Source organism: Gopherus flavomarginatus, chromosome 5, assembly GCF_025201925.1.
Source record: "Gopherus flavomarginatus isolate rGopFla2 chromosome 5, rGopFla2.mat.asm, whole genome shotgun sequence".
Classification (NCBI taxonomy): Eukaryota; Metazoa; Chordata; order Testudines; family Testudinidae; genus Gopherus; species Gopherus flavomarginatus.
In genome coordinates this window covers 63,875,484-63,892,792 of record NC_066621.1, presented here as the reverse complement: position 1 = coordinate 63,892,792, position 17,309 = coordinate 63,875,484, and the positions used below count along the sequence as shown (strand labels likewise).

The following is a 17,309-nucleotide window of genomic DNA, read 5'->3' as shown; positions in this document are numbered from 1 at the left end:
GTTTTGAGATTCAAACACACATAGTCTAGAATCACAAACTGGGACTCATATTTTACACAGATGCCTCCAGGAGAATTGTCACCAACTATGGAGTCTTTACTGCCACAAAAAACTCTGGAAATCAGGTAAGACCTTAGTTTTGTAAATTGTCCTAGATCTAAATAACGTATTCAGATATTTACATTTAATCTTGCCTGTTCGTACAAAGCTAACAATGTGTGGCCAGATGAGGATGCACTGCTTGTTGTATATGCTTATAGTGCTGACTTGGCAATGTCATTGATAAAGATGTGTACATAGCACATAACACTTATGACAAGCTATATTATTCTGATTAACAGTGGAAGCATTCCAGTTCCTTCAAATAACTTTATTTCTCCACATGAGGAATCCTTGGAAACCAGAAGTAGGTAAGAACAATATTACTTGAGACACTTATCACCAAGATTAACTGAAATCTACAGAACACTTAGTTCATCAGTAATCTACAGGTGACTTTTCCAGTTTTTTGCAGTTTTGGTGGTTTTAAAGATTTCTGTCAATTGCAGATTATTCTGAGTGATATCACACCATTTCTGTATCATCTTGATAATGTGTATGATTCCACAGACATTATTTTGCATTAATTGTTGTTGTTTTAATTTTCCGATATCATTATTTTATACTTTTTAAGGGTTCCACAGAAAAAAATGTCAAGTAGTCTAGAGGACTTGCAGAGTGAATCCATGGAAAAGGTTGGTTCATAAGTATTTACAACTTTTAGCATTTAATTTGAAATCTTAAGACATCAGTGTCAATTTATATAATATATATTCTGTTTGTTTGCATATGCTAAACATAACCAACAACAATACTATATGTAAAAAAGGTTTATGATACTGTAGTTCAAACCCTCTCTCTTCCACCCCCATGTCTGAGCTTAGAATGAACCAAGTATTTGCCTTGTCCAGACAAACACATCCTAATATTCAGCTTTTCAGCTAAACAAGGGAAAAAGGGAAAATGCATTAACATGAAGTATCTCCAGTGTATAAATGGTAATGGGAATTAATATCCTTTTGAATTGCATGTCTCAATATGCCTTTTAAGTTTCAGGACACATGATCACAAGAGCTGTGCACTGAGCTATCCTTCAAATGAACAATATACTCTTTTTTTTCATATTTTTCTTTTTAAAAGTAGATGTTTTTATTCCGAGTTGGACCTTTTCAGGCCTCACCATTAACTGAATTCATAAAATAGCTCTATTTTTGTAGTATATTCTTCAGATTCAGTATCTGACACTGTGAGCATATTGACTCTTATTTCCTATTAAATGTACAGTAGGAAGCTTTTAGCAGGTCCTGACTGACAACCATTAGCCAATTCTGTTTTATGACATTATACAGTATTTATTCACTGTGTAATTTCACTTTATCAGCAAATTGTAATGCTTTTGCTAAGGCTAAAATGGATTTAATCATGAACACAATTAACATACACTTGTTTTATGTATTTTAAAATAACTTTAAGTCCTATGAGTTGCAAGGACTTCAATGGTAACAAACCTTTTAAACTATTAATTAGATCACAATCTAAAAATAAATTAAATTGCTAAATATTGAGGCTATAGTATTATTTCTGCCCATGATTGTGGTTTGATTGTTTGCTTGTAAATATATTTACTTCCCAAGCTAAACTTCTGATATAAATGGCATTGTTGAAGCTGGTGTTGTTATATTATTTAAACAGGGGGAGCAGTGTTGTTAATGTCAAGGCTAAATGCATTTCAGATTGGCTTATTTTTCACTTTGATCAAGTCTTATTTCAACACGATCAAATGGATCATATTTCTACTCGCTAAATTTAGGTTTTCTCCCACTGCCACTTTAATTTTGCCAGAGTTTTATTGTTTTTTTGTATGACACATTTACTAGGTTTGTGTACTAGTACTTATCCATGCATATTGATATTTCATTTTTAAATAGAATTAATGTAACCATATCCAGTAAAACTATGGTTAATTCCAAAATTTGTTCTAGATTTTCCTAAAACCTTTTCTGTGATCTTTTGATTTGTTAATATAACTAATCTAACAAAACATGTTTAAAACTTATTTTGCACTCATTTTATTGTAGTAATTCATATGGTAAATGAATCAAGGACTAACATTTTTAGTTCCTTGTTGAATCTAAAGGTCTATTTTCTCCTTGATGTGCTCCTGTATATGCTGTTAATTTTAAAAGGCTATACAGGATGCATATGCAAATATAGGTGTGCAGGTATTCTAATTTGGGCTCTGAGCTACTCAGATCTGACAAGCTAAGCGCTGTAGGGCTTGGTCGGTATTTGGAGGAAAAACCAACAAGATGACACTGAAAATAGCATTAGTGAGTTTAGGCCCCAGATCAACAAAGCATGGAAGTATATGCTTCAGTGGGACTTACATGTTTTAAGTGCTGTGCTGAGTATGGATGGGATTCTTTGTGTGTTTAAAATTAAGTACATTTACTTGCTTTGCTGAGTTAAGGCCTTAATAGTTGGTACTCTACCATTGAGGCCATAATAGACCAACACTGGGGTACTGTATTGCTGAAGTATAATATTTTACATGGGGTCTAAGACTTAGGTCCTTTTTACTTGCAACAATTAAAGATCCCAAAACATTTCTTTTCTAAAGTAAAAGTTAGCCTTGTTGACCTGGCCAAAGTACTGTTTGCATAATTACATTCCTACCTAAATTCTTCATACAGCTTCAATTAAATAAGATATTCTTCATTTCCTATCCTAGATCATTATGTAATATTATATTGTTGTGGTTTGTTAAACAGCTGACACATCTAACACCAGAGGAAGCAATAAATAAGTGTTGAATGAAGTAATTCTTAATCTTTAGGTCGAATCCTGCTCCTGTGGAAGTTGAAAGCAAAAAATCCCATTGATCTCAACAGAATCTAGATGAGGTTCATTTTGGTAAAGTGGTTGAGGAAAGACAGGAGCTATACATTACTGAATGAGGAGAAAATAGACCTCTTAATATCTTCAGATAGAATCGCTATCTAGAAATCAAACTAAAACTGTTGTTTTGTGTTGTATGTATGTGTATACTAACATTTGTCTGTTACTTTTTTCCATCAAATTTTGAAATTACCCTCCCTGCAACTCCATAGCATGTAGACGGGAAACCAGTAGAACCTGTTGTAGAGCAAGAGGTATATTGACTGTATCTTAACTCCTTTAACATTTACCTTCTGTGATTGTGCATTGATGGAGTGGCTACTTTTTCACTTCTCATTCAGTGTCTCTTAAATTGTTTTTGTATTGTTAAAGTACCAACATTTTAAAAAAGGTGGGGGTAGGACTTGAGAGGAAAAACTCTATAGTCTAATAAGGAAAATAAAATCAGTTCTTTAATCACTCTTCAGTCCATCAGAAAAGGCATAACGATATTTAGTGGTTGAAAACTGAAGCTAGACAAATCCAGAAAAGAATTACAGTGCAGTTTTATAACACCGAGGGTAAGTTATCATTGGAACAATTTACCTATACGTGATGGATTCTCCATCACTTGCTGTCTTTAAGTCAAGACTGGATGTCTGTCTAAAAGAGCTGCTATAGCCACCTTGAACAAGAGTTTTCATTTTGATCCAGAAATTGTTGAGGTTATTTGCCCTCTGTTGTTATGGAGGTCATATTGTCATCATCTAATGTTCTATTCTGGTCTTAATCTATGAAAATAGACAACCAGATCCAACTCTCATTGAAATCTATGGTAAAAATTGCATTGATTTCAATGTGAGCTGAATATTCTACCCTCTGTGTAGAAAATACGACACACAACAATAGTTTTATATCCTCACTTTTATACTTTTATCCTCACTAGTTTGAGAGATGGGGAAGGATTAAAAAAAAAAAAACAGCAAAACATGAAAGAGACGGTTGCTCACTTTTGTAACTGTTGTTCTTCGAGATGTGTTGCTCATATCCATTCCAGTTAGGTGTGCACATGCCGCGTGCATGTTCGTCGGAAGATTTTTACCCTAGCAACACTCAGTGGGTCGGCTAGGCCCCCCCTGGAGTGGCGCCGCCATGGCGCCGGATATATACCCCTGCCGACCCAATCGCCCCTCAGTTCCTTCTTGCCAGCTACTCCGACAATGGGGAAGGAGGGCAGGTTTGGAATGGATATGAGCAACACATCTCGAAGAACAACAGTTACAAAGGTGAGTAACCGTCTTTTCTTCTTCGAATGCTTGCTCATATCCATTCCAGTTAGGTGATTCCCAAGTCTTACCTAGGCGGTGGGGTTGGAGTGAGATGTGGCAGAATGTAAAGCTGCTGAGCCAAAGGCTGCATCATCTCTTGACTGTTGAACTAGAGCATAATGCGAAGCAAAGGTGTGGACCAAGGACCAGGTAGCTGCACGACATATCTCCTGGATAGGTACACGAGCCAGGAAGACGGCAGATGAAGCCTGAGCCCTGGTAGAATGCGCGGTGATGTGGCTTGGGGAAATATGAGCCAAATCATAACAAGTGCGGATGCACGCTGTCACCCAAGATGAGATCCTCTGAAAGGAAACAGGTAGGCCTTTCATTCGGTTTGCTACCGCAACAAAGAGCTGGGGCATTTTACGAAATGGTTCTGTCCGCTCAATATAAAATGCGAACGCTCTACGGACGTCCAGGGAGTGCAGTTGTTGCTCCCGTCGCGTTGAGTGTGGCTTCAGGAAGAAGACCGGGAGAAAGATGTCCTGGTTAAAGTGAAAGGCCGAAACCACCTTAGGGAGGAAAGCCGGGTGTGGTCGCAACTGCACCTTGTCTTTGTGGAACACAGTGTACGGCGGATCCACCATAAGAGCCCTAAGCTCGGAGACTTGTCTGGCGGATGTAATGGCTACGAGGAAAGCTTTCTTCCAAGACAGGTATAGCAGCAAGCAGGTTGCTAATGGCTCGAATGGGGGAGACATAAGTCTGGTTAAAACCAGGGTGAGGTCCCAGGTCGGGGCTGGGTGGCGTATTTGGGGGTATAAGTGCTCCAAGCCCTTGAGGAACCTCAAAACCATAGAGTGTGAGAACACGGAACGACCACTTTAGCCTGGGTGGAAGGTAGAGATGGCTGCCAAATGTACCCTCAGTGATGATACTGCTAGGCCCTGCTGTTTGAGAGACCAGAGGTAGTCTAAAATAGAGGGGATCGAGACCTCAGTGGGAGTAAGATTAAGCGTTTCGCACCAGCAGGAGAAACTCTTCCACTCGGCCAGGTATGTTGACCGGGTGGAAGGCTTCCTGCTACCCAGGAGAACTTGTCGTACTGATTCAGAGCAATGTAACTCTGACTGTTTTAGCCACACAGCAGCCACGCCGTGAGGTGAGGAGCCTGCAGGTCCGGGTGGCGAAGCCTGCCATGGTCCTGAGTTATGAGGTCTGGGTGGAGTGGCAGGGTAATTGGGTTGGCTATCAAGAGGTTGAGCAATGTGGTGTACCAGTGCTGCCTGGGCCACGCTGGAGCGATCATGATGATGCGCGCTCTGTCCCTGCAGAGTTTCAGCGGGAACGGTGGGAAGGCATAAAGGAGCTGGCTCTTCCATGGCATCAGGAAAGCGTCCGAGATCAATCCCGGGGAGAGACCTTGGAAGGAGCAGAACATCTGGCATTTCCTGTTCTCGCGGGAAGTGAACAGGTCTATGTGGGGAAATCCCCACTTCCGGAAAACAGAATGCATAATGTCCGGGTGGATCGACCACTCGTGAGACAGAAAAGACCTGCTGAGTCGATCCACCAAGGTGTTCCGAACACCTGGGAGAAAGGACGCTACCAGATCTATCGAATGGGCTATGCGAAAGTCCCAGAGTTGGATGGCCTCCTGACAAAGGGGGGAGGACCATGTCCCTCCCTGTTTGTTTATGTAGTACATGGCCGTTGTATTGTTTGTAAACACTGAGACACAACGGCCTCGCAACTGTTGCTGGAACGCCTGGCACCCCAGGCGGACTGCTCTCAGTTCTCGGATATTTATGTGTAATGCCAGCTCCTGAGAAGACCAAAGGCCTTGAGTATGAAGGTGAGCACCCCAGCCGAGAGATGATGCATCCGTCGTCAGGAACATTGAGGGATGGAGCGGATGGAACGGCATCCCTGCACACACCAGAGAGGGAGATAGCCACCATTCTAGGGAGCCTAGGGTGCTCAAGGGAATGGCGACTATCATGTCTATCGGGTCCCTGCCCGGGCGGTATACCGAGTTGAGCCAAATTTGGAGAGGATGGAGGCGGAACCTGGCTTAATTGGTTACAAACGTGCAGGCAGCCATGTGACCCAGGAGACCGAGACAAGTGCAACCCGAGGTCGTCGGGAAATTCTGTAGACCTCGGATGATTGTTGCCATCGCCTGAAACCGCGGCTGTGGTAAGCAGGCTCTGGCTAGATTGGAGTCCAGGATAGCTCCTATGAAGTCTAACCTCTGCGTGGGAGCCAGAGTGGATTTTTCTATATTGATCATCAGGTCTAGACGTGTGAATAGGTCCTTGACGATGCCCACGTGCTGAGTGATTTGTGTCTCAGAGGCCCCTCGGATGAGCCAATCGTCCAGATACGGAAAAACGTGTATCCGACGTCAGCGGAGGTAGGCGGCGACTACGGCCATACACTTTGTAAATACCCTTGGGGCTGTAGAAAGGCCAAACGGCAGGACTGTAAACTGTGCTGATGGTTGGCTACAAAGCGGAGGTATCTCCTGTGCGGAGGAAAGATGGTGATGTGAAAGTACGCCTCCTTCATATCGAGGGCAGCATACCAGTCTCCAGGATCCAAGGACGGGATAATGGTCCCCAGGGATATCATGCAGAACTTCAACTTTATCATAAACTGGTTGAGTCCTCGCAGGTCTAGGATAGGTCTGAGACCTCCCTTCGACTTGGAGATTAGGAAATAACAGGAGTAAAACCCCTTGCCCCTTTCATCCATCGGTACCTCCTCTATGGCTCCTATGACGAGGAGCGTCTGCACCTCTTGTAAGAGGAATTGCTCGTGAGAGGGGTCCCTGAAGAGGGACAGGGTTGGAGAGTGGGAGGACGGGGTTGAAATAAATTGGAGGTGGTACCCATACTCCACCGTGCGTAGGACCCAGCAATCTGAAGTTAACTGGGACCATGCCGGGAGGAAGTAGGAGAGACGGTTGGAGAAGGGAGGAGAGGGATCCTGGCCTGTAACTGGTACTCTGCCCTCGGGCGCACCTTCAAAAGTTCGTGTTTGGTCCTGGTAGTGGTTTTGAGGGACCTTGATCTTGGCCCCCTTGGGGTCCTGATGGTCGTCTGCAACCACCTCGATCGCGCCGCCTGCCAAAGTCCTGTCTTTGTCTAGGCACAGAGTATTGGCAGTGAGGCTGGGGATGGAAAGGCCTGCGTTGGGTCACCGGCGTATGCATGCCGAGAGAGCGCATTATGACTCTGTTGTCCTTCAGGCTTTGCAGCCTGGGGTCAGTCTTTTCCGAGAAGAGGCCTTTACCATCAAATGGTAAGTCCTGAATGGTATACTGCAGCTCCGGTGGGAGGTTTGAAACCTGAAGCCATGAGATGCGCCTCATGGCAAAACCGAGGCCAGAGTCCTGGCTGCTGAGACCGCTGCATCCAACAACGCCTGGAGGGAAGTTCTGGCCACCTTTTTCCCTTCCTCCAAGAGGGCAGCGAACTCTTGGCGGGAGTCTTGAAGGAGAAGCTCCGTAAACTTACCCACCGCCACCCAGGTGTTATAATTATAGCGGCTAAGCAAATCTTGCTGATTTGCCACCCGGACTGTAGGGCCCCTGCCGAGTACACCTTGCGGCCGAGTAGGTCCATTCGCCTAGCCTCCTTTGATTTCGGGGCTGGCGCCTGCTGGCCATGCCATTCCCTCTCATTAATGGACTGGACAACTAGTGAGCAGGGAGGAGGATGGACATACAAATACTCATACCCTTTAGAGGGCACCATATATTTACGCTCGACTCCTCTGGCCACAGGAGGGATAGAGGCTGAGGACTGCCATATAGTATTGGCATTGGCCTGGATGGTCCGAATAAGCAGTAGGGCCACTCTAGTGGGGGCATCCGCCGATAGAATGTTCACTACTGGGTCCTCTACCTCCGGGACCTCCTCCACCTGGAGGTTCACATTGAGTGCTACCCTCCTTAGGAGGTCCTGATGGACTCTCAGGTCAATTGGAGGAGGATGTTCCTGCCACCGCCTCATCTGGAGAAGAGGAAGAGGAGATGCCGGCGACGAGCGGGTCCTGGGTGGCCTGTTGTTCTTGGACGATCTCCTGCTCTAGAGGAACCTGGGAGTCCGGTGGGTGAACTGGGGTTTCCTCCGCAGCAGTCGGAGGGGGAAGGCTAACCGTCGCCTCTGGCACTCAGTGCTTTGATGAGACAGAGCGGGACGGAACTACTGGTACACCCTGGGCCTGGTGGTACGCCCAAGGTGTCCAGAAAGACCACTGATGGGGTCCTTGGTCCTGGGCCTGGGTCTCTTGGAAGACTCTGGTGGGCACATCAGAATCACAGTCCTGAGCATAAGAGCTGTCCGCGTGGGATGACACTGATGCATGTCTGGATGGCCATGGAGGTGCTGAAAAGCCCTGGGAAGAGTCTCTGTCTCTAGCGGACCTTGCCCTACTTGGCACCGGGGACCGGTACCGGGAGGCGTATTGGTAGCGGGAATGATATGGGGACCTGCGACCAGAGCAGTGCCGGGAGGTTGATCAAGATCTCGAGGCTCGACGTCGGGAGCGGCTACGGGAGTCACGGTGCCTGGAGCGGTGCCGGGAGCTGGAACGGTGCAGAGAGTATCGGGCCAGCGAACGGGATACCGACCGGAACCGCAAGTGCGACCGGTACCGAGGAAGAGAACGGTACTGGGACTGCGAGCAGCGTCAGGAGCGGGAGAACCGACGGGACCTGGATCATCTGCGGGATCGTGAACGGTGCCGCTCTGCTGTGCCAAGAGAGGATGGTCTTAGCAAGGCAGGCTTGCCGATAGACTGTATTACCCGCACTGGCAGTGCCGGGGGTTGAGGCAGCATCGACTCTGTCATGGCAATCAGATCCCTCGCCGTTGAGAATGTCTCCGGCGTGGAGGGAACAGTAAGCTCAACCACGACACATGCTGAGGAGCTGTCAGGCACCGGACTCGACAGTGCCAACATCGTCAGTGCCGCAGCAGGTGTCGGTGCCGGGCGATCCGACTTAGACCAGCTCTCTGGCTGCAGTGCAGGTGGCACGGAAGCAGCAGGAGTCTTAGGCTTTCTCAACCTCGGGGAGAGGGAGTGGTGCCAAGTCGACTTCAGTGCCGGCAACGGCCGGTGCTGAGAGGCCTTGGCAGTACCGGCGCAGTCTGGTGCCGAGGAGGTGCTTCTGCCCACTGATTGACCAGCGCTTGGTGCCGAAGGCGGAGGAGTAAGAGCCGCCTCCATAAGGAGCTGCTTTAGCCGAAAGTCCGGCTCCTTTTTTGTTCTCAGCTTAAAAGCCTTGCAAATGTGACACTTATCTCTCAGGTGAGATTCCCCAAGGCACTTAAGGCAGAAGTCGTGTGGATCTCCTGTCGGCATTAGCTTATGACAGGCCGAGTACAGTTTGAAACCCAGTGAACCGGGCATGGGCCCCGGCACCGGGTGCAGGGAAGGGGCTAATCCCCAAACCCCTCTTAACTATACACTAACTATGAACAATAAAAATTAACTATAACTATATAACTTTGAACTATATACACAACAAAATAACTAGAGAACTACGAGTAGCTAGGGAGGTGGAGGTCAGTGAAACCGCACTCCACTGTTCCAACGACCGACATGGGCGGTAAGAAGGAACTGAGGAGCGGTTGGGTCGGCAGGGGTATATATCCGGCGCCATGGCGGCGCCTCTCCAGGAGGCGCCCAGCCAACCCACCAAGTGTTGCTAGGGTAAAAATCTTCCAACAAACGTGCACGCAGCGTGCACACACCTAACTGGAATGGATATGAGCAAGCACTTGAAGAACTAATACTGACGTACAAAGTTACATAAAATTATTACATATGAAATATAATAGCTGTGTAAAGTAAATTACACATTACTCTTGGGGTACATTTGTACATTTCCCATGTATATTTTAGTAGCCATGGTTTCTATTATATTTCTCCTGCAGCATGCGTAGTAAAGGTAGGGCTAGTACATGAGGTTACATGATGTATTTCTGTGGGCTAAATATGTTTTGCATTCTTTATCCTCATGCATTCCTTTCCTTTCATGTACTCTCAGATAATGCCAAAATAAACATTTAGCAATAAGACCTTGATCCAAAGAACACCCAAAGCTGCCACTGTCTTCCGTAAAAGTCAAAGGGTGCTCAGCAGTTCTCCAGTGAGGACTTGGTATTTCTAAATTTCTCCCACTTCTGGAATGTGCACCAAGTCCTAAGTGGTGGCCTCTCATCCTTTCATTCGGAAGAAACCCAGAACAAATAGTGATACCAATATTCTGCTGAGAAATCATGCTTTTACTGGACAACTTTTCAAAGCTGGGAACAGCAAGCACACGTGTGAAACCCACACTTCAGCTTAAAAATAGTCTCACTAGACTCTTAACAATGAGATTTGTATGCACAAATACAGGTTTTTGCAGGCATATATGCAGTTTTTTTAATGCATCCACCATGCCTATTTAGAGAACTTGGCCCACCAGAGCAGGTGACCTTACCAAGGTTTACTGTAACAAAATTCAGTGTTTTCCTATACTTAGCTTAGCCTATACAACAGAAAAGTGAATGGTTGCTTTGTACCGCTCACTTTCAGTACAATACACCTCTACCCTGATGTAACGTGACCCGATCTAACACGAATTCGGATATAACTCGGTAAAGCAGTGCTCTAAAAGGGCGGGGCTGAGCACTCCGGTGGATCAAAGCAAGTTCGATATAACGTGGTTTCACTTATAACACAGTAAGATTTTTTTTGGCTCCCGAGGACAGCGTTATGTCAAGGTAGAGGTGTATATTGAATGTTGATGTTTTGAGGGCTTCGTGATGTGAACACTTACTACCAGGCATAGGCCCTACCAAGATTAATAGTACCATTGCCTTCAATGACATTATGTACAGTGCTAAGGACTGTGGCTGGCTGTGAGTGTAGGCTGGGACCTGCTGTAGTATGAGACAGGCAAAAACTATATAGAATAGTTAGCAGAGTTCATGTAACCACTCTAAATAGAATGACTCTAAAATATAAGTTTAATCCATGCTTTTCCCTCTAAAAGTTATGTTAAAACTATTAGTAATTTTAAAAAGAAAATTAGTGCAAAGTATATATGAAAATTATTTTAACTATATATAGTTATTTAGCAAATTTTTTTAGCCTAACTTTGGTGTTCATAAAAATGTGTCTTCTATTTAATATTCTCTTTGTTTTGCATCTATATTTATACCTTGCTACTAGACATGGGTGATTACATTTGACCTAAGTTTGACTGAAACTCAAATGCTTCTGCATTCATATTTTACTAAGGTGCAGCTCTGTGTGGGAGTAACTATGTAGGTGGGAGGGAGCGTATAGAGAAGAAGAGAGGGGAAATAACGCTGGAAAAACAAGGTGAAATATGGACCAGAGAGTATGCAGTGAAACTGTGGAATGGGAAAGGAGGAAAAGAAAGGCAAAGAAAGAAATTCTAATGACAGAATAAATACAATGTATTTAACAATACTTTACACTTCAACACAGTAGATAGATACCCACTGTGTTACCATAGCTTTGGAGGGTGGGAGGAGGGTGTTATATCCTTTATAAAAAATCATAAACTTCCCTTTAGCTAGAAAAACATGTTGTTGTTGTTGTTGTTGTTTGTTGTTTTTAAATTAAATCACCCATAGGAGAAAACCATGGTTTTAAAAAATATTTGCGACCTCCACATAACTTTGCCTGTCCCTTGAATGAATATAGTGCCTTTTTTACAAATATTATACAAATAATTTGTATTTTTTAAAAAAAAATACAGAATAAACCATATGTGAAGAGTAACAAATATCAGACCTTGCCAGGGAAGCTTCTTCGACCCACACACAACGGAGATCATGGAACATACGATACTCCCACTTCCCTAAATGTATTTGGAATGAATGACAATGAGGACAACAGTGTATTGAGCCTGAGTATGTATTCCTACTTCCCTGCAAGTGTTTGAATAATTGTGTATTTATATAAACAAATTCCTTTGTACGATCCAGCTGAGAAAGCAAATGTTTTATAATCCTTTAAGCTAGAATAGTGGGCTGTTTCATTCAGAGGATTCAGGAAAGAAATTTCTGTTCCTTTTTAAGAGGGTACTTAAAATCAAAATGATGCATTAACTTGCCAGATTGCAAAGTAAAGGATGTCTCTAAGATCAGTGTACTGATTTCTGTTAACGTTGAATGATAAACTATGCTAGCATCACATGTCACGTGCTTCTTGGATGTTAGCTAAAATATTTTGTTAAGCAATGAAAAAGGCCAGAAATTGGGGGGCGGGGGGTATTATAGTAGATAGCAAACCTCTGCTGTTTAAAATCAGGACTTTAATCAAGCCCCTCGCACACGTAACTCTATGAATAATAAGTGATCATTGTTCAGTGCAAAACCTTCCTGGGAACTCCAGAGCTCTCTCACCTCTTTTGCTAAACAAAACATCTAGCCAGGCCAAGATAAAGACAAGTTATAAAGCAGTTGGTTAAGAAAGTTATTTTAACAAATGACTTCACCCCAAGATATTTGCCATCTGATGTAAAAAAAAATAAATAAATAAAAAATCTGTATTTTATTCTTTATTTACAGTCTGTCTAGCATGAATGTAAACACTTGCTTCAGGAGAAAGTCCTGGTGGTCTATTTTGTAATCAGCATATGTTGTATATAACTCATTGGCACTAATGAGAAAAAGGTGCATTTAGTAGAGGGAGAAGAGACCCATCAGATGTAGAACTTGGAGGAAGACGTTTAGCTTCTCTTCAAACGGCTCCCTGTCTTAAGCATGTATTTTGTTTATTAAACATATATACCATTGGATTTTCTAAGGGGGCTAGGTGCCTAAATGCCCTTTTTGCCTATGAAAACCTCACTGTTAAATCCACATTTAAGCTACTAAGACTTCATTCCATCAAATCACTTTAAGCATGTGCTTAAGCTACGTACATACTTAAATGCTTTACTAGAACAGGTCCTAATTACGGAGTCTGATTATCAAACGTGCTGAGTACCCCTCTCTTCCCACTGAACTCAGTTTCCCCATTTCTAATGAATTCCATGTAGCTTTGGGGAATGGTCCTTTTGAGATTTTTCTTTTTTATTATTTTTGAGCTGTACAGTAGGTTTGCAGCACATTACAGTTGACTGGAAAGAGGTTAAAAAAAAAGCATTATTAGTAATAAACGAAAAAGTCATCTCCATCTGTTTTAACTGACAATTTGTGCAAAACTTTTAAAGTTCCATACATGCCATTGCAAATCCACCTTCATTTACAGTGTAACTTCGCTTTCTGTCATTTTTTCCCCCTGCCTTTAATGCTTGGTTATTTATTTCTTTGCTTTCTGTAACTTCATTTTGCTGGATTTTCCATCATCTTTGCTTCTTCATCTGGCTTTCTGCTTCTTGGAATGACTGAAGATCGCATCAGGAGTATTAGTGCACCAATATTAGGTACTGTATCCAATCAAGATGCAATTGTAACCTACTGTGAATTTTCCTACTTGCTTTCTTTTCTGTTTTTCTCACTTAAAAATGCTACTTGCAGGTGCATGTTGGGAATCCTAATTAAATTAGGCGAGTATAATCCTGAAACAAAAGAACTGCTTTTCTTTTAAAAGTATTAGGTCTGGTCTGCACTGGGAACTTATTTCAGCAGAGCATCGTCACTCAGGAGTGTGACACATTCACTCCTGAGACGTAGCTATGCCAACCTAATCCCCGGTATAGACAGCAGTAGGTCATTGGCAGAATTCTTCCATTGACTGTGTCTTGGGGAGGTGGATTAACTACAGCGACAGGAGTACCCCTCCCATCGATGTAGGCGGCATTAGCAACGATGTGTTATAGTGCTGCAGCTGTGCCCTGTAGCATTTTAAGTATAGACATACCCTTAGTGTGGGATTTTCAGAAGCACTCAACAATGGACTTACTCTGCTTCCACTGAAATCTGGTAAAACTCCCATTAACTTGAAGGGGAGGAGAGAGGCCAATGATAAGAGCTTTAGAAAAATCCTGTTCTTATTAAATCAAAGTCTCTTAAGAAATTAGTGTTAAGATATTAAGTATTAATTATAAACTGATAAACATCACCAATACAATTGCTTTTATGTAAACTTGCCCTTTATGCAAAAAACTTAATCAACTTTTATTATTATTTATTATTTGTGTTGAGACAGTGCCTACAAGCCCCAATCTTATAGAATCATAGAAATGTAGGACTGGAAGGGCCCTTGAGAGGTCATCAAGTTGAGCCCCCTGTGCTGTGGCAGGACCAAGTATCCCTAAACCATCTGTGATAAGTGTTTCTCTGACCTGTTTTTAAAAACCTCCAGTGATGAGGATTCCACAATCTCTCTTGGAAGCCTATTCCAGAGCTTAGCTACCCTTATAATCAGAAAGTTTTTCCTAATATCTCATTTAAACTTCCCTTGCTGCAGATTAAGCCTTTATTTCTTGTCCTATCTTCAGTGGACATGGAGGACAATTGATCACCATCCTTTTTGTAACAGCCTTTAACATATTTGAAGACTGCTATCAGGTCCCTTCTAGGTCCTCTTTTCTCAAGACTAAATATGCCCAGTTTTTAACCTTTCCCTAAGTTTTCTAAACCTTTTATCATATTTGTTGTTTCTTCTGGACTCTCTCCAATTTGTCCACATCTTTCTTAAAGTGTGATGCCCAGAATTGGACACAGTATTCCAGTTAATGCCTTATCAGTACCAAGTAGAGTGGGACAATTGCCTTCCATGTCTTACATATGATACTCCTGTTACTATATCCCAGAATATTATCATTTTTCTGCAGCTTCATCACATTGTTGGCTCATATTCAATTTGTGATCAACTATAAATTATCACCAACTTAATTATTCCCTTTGTAGTTGTGTGTTTGATTTTTCCTTCTTAAGTGAAATACTTTGCACTTGTCTTTATTGAATTCCATCTTATTGAATTCAGACTAATTGTCCAATTTGTAAATGTTGTTTTGAATTCTGATCATGTCTTTCCAAGTGTTTGTAACCCCTCCCAATGTGGTGTCATCGGTAAATTCGATAAGCATACGCACTATTATCCATTATAGTAATTAATGAAAATATTGAATAGTACAGGATCCAGGACTGACCTCTGCAAGACAACACTAGATACAGTCTCCCATTTGACAGCAAACCACTGATAACTACTCTTTGAGCAGGACCCCACTGTGCTAGGTGCACACAGTAAACACAGTAAAAAAGGACAGTCCTGGCTCCAAGGAACTTACAGTTCCTGTGCTGAAACTCCTTGCATACTATAGGGAGATTGGAATCCAGTACTCAAGATCTACTGTGTAAATCTGAGAGAATTGTGACCTTAGTTCAGAAAGACTGTGTAGTGCAAGTTGAATGTCTTACCCAAGTGATTTGAGACATCCCTGGGTCTATATGGAACCTTTTTGCATGGAAGCACCCCCTTCAGTAGGGATTGGAACCAATATTTAACCAAGTTGCTCAGTCACCCCGATATCTAGAAAGGATGTAGGGAAGAATAAAAGGAACAATTGTAACAAACCTTAGTCCTGTTTCCGTTTCTTTCATATGGCATTTCTAAGATGGAGGGCCAAGAAAATTAAAATAACTCTAGAATTAGACAAGTGTACTAGAAGGTGAGTTTCCGTACAATACTGTTCCTCATGATTTCACAAATTTGTGAGGATTCTACCCCACTAGAGAAAAGCTGCATAGTACTTTTCTTTAGTTTCTTATGGCACTTCTTGACCAATCAGGATTTCACAGTTGTCATACTGGCCCAAATTTTTGGCTAGCATAACTCCATTATTTGGCCCTGTATCCATAAACTGGGATCACCTCAGACTTCATGATTGTAAGAAGAGGGAATAAGAAGTTCTTATAACACACACTTGGCCAGCTCTGATAATCCATCCACCAGAGGGCAGTGCTATCAATGCAGACGAAGTATTTTGTTAGCTACTCACAGGATATAAAGGGCATTGACCAGACCAGCTGCTGCTGTTTATTAATGAGACTGACTGTGCTAAAGCAACACAGAGCCACTGTGACAGGTCTGTTGGGCCCCTCACTCCCTTCCCTAAGTCTCTAAACAGCTGACCCAGCCATCCCTCCACATGGCGGCAGCCATGGATTATTCTAAATGCTATTTACTGTATGACTGATGTCATTACTATTTAAGGAACTTTCTAAATCAGTGGTACCACTGTGACACAAGTTCAGTTCTTCCCACAGACAAGGGCTAAATTCTGCTCCACTGAAGTTAATGGGAATGCACTGGTGTACTTGAGAGCAGAATCTGACCTTTTTCAAAATAGGATTCCTTGAAAGAGTTGTAATAAATGGTATCAATCCAAATGATTTTCAGCGACGAAGCTGAGTGGGGGTACAAGTTTTTGCTCAGTGATTCACAGACTTCACACTTAGTCTAAATTGTCTGACTGATGTGTATGCTGAATTTCTGCATAGTGGAATTTCTTTGTGAATGAATTCATTTTTAAAGCTGTTATGGCTTAATTTCTGTGAAGCATTGCCTTTCAGATAGTTTCTGAATTAATATCTTGTACATTGTGGACAAGAAGCTTAAAAATAACCTGTCTACTATGTTTAATCTCAGGAGAGACAGAAAATATGGATGGTACAATAACTTCAGGTGAACTTTCACCCCTTTCTTCTGGAACAGAATCGGGTCCACAGTCTCCATTGTCTCCAGAAAATAAAAAGAGCCCAAAAGGCATCAGGAAAATCTGGGGAAAGTAAGACCTTCTCATTCTTTATCCATGTCCTGTCAAAATGTTTCAGATGAGAACATTTTCAGTTTACGGCACGTTCTAGAAGACCTAGAGGATCTGTACCTGTAAAAAACAAAACGTCAAATGCAATAAGCAAAACCAGCAACTCTGCAGTGTCCACATGGGCAGGTATATGTGTACACATCAGATTGAGACAAAATGGATTCCAGTACTAATAAAGGAGCAGACATGCTATAGGAAGAAATCGAATACAAAGGAGAAGTCCTCTGATTTCTTAATGTAATACATTAGTTGGAAACCAATAACTGTAATTACCATTTTTTTCACTACCCTTCCATTTCTGAAGGCATAAG

General features: G+C 42.7%; 2 protein-coding genes across 10 annotated transcripts in view; one reads left to right on the top strand and one right to left on the bottom strand.

Moving 5' to 3' along the window:
• The window catches only part of PPFIBP2 (PPFIA binding protein 2), a 204,528-nt gene that overhangs the window by 174,095 nt on the left and 13,124 nt on the right, over positions 1 to 17,309 (top strand). For 7 of the 9 annotated variants that reach the window (XM_050955046.1, XM_050955045.1, XM_050955041.1 and 4 more), the window contains 7 exons: positions 61 to 125; positions 342 to 410; positions 674 to 734; positions 3,150 to 3,191; positions 11,977 to 12,130; positions 13,618 to 13,650; positions 16,821 to 16,959. In XM_050955046.1, the coding sequence (XP_050811003.1) occupies positions 61 to 125; positions 342 to 410; positions 674 to 734; positions 3,150 to 3,191; positions 11,977 to 12,130; positions 13,618 to 13,650; positions 16,821 to 16,959 (563 nt within the window). The remainder of the gene's footprint in view (positions 1 to 60; positions 126 to 341; positions 411 to 673; positions 735 to 3,149; positions 3,192 to 11,976; positions 12,131 to 13,617; positions 13,651 to 16,820; positions 16,960 to 17,309) is intronic. The other 2 variants (XM_050955043.1, XM_050955042.1) reach the window with 2 other exon arrangements.
• The window catches only part of LOC127052007 (NADH-cytochrome b5 reductase 2), a 36,884-nt gene continuing 36,549 nt past the window's right edge, over positions 16,975 to 17,309 (bottom strand). Inside the window, exon 9 of the mRNA XM_050955155.1 lies at positions 16,975 to 17,058. Within this exon, the coding sequence (XP_050811112.1) occupies positions 17,018 to 17,058 (41 nt within the window). The 3' untranslated portion in view covers positions 16,975 to 17,017. The remainder of the gene's footprint in view (positions 17,059 to 17,309) is intronic.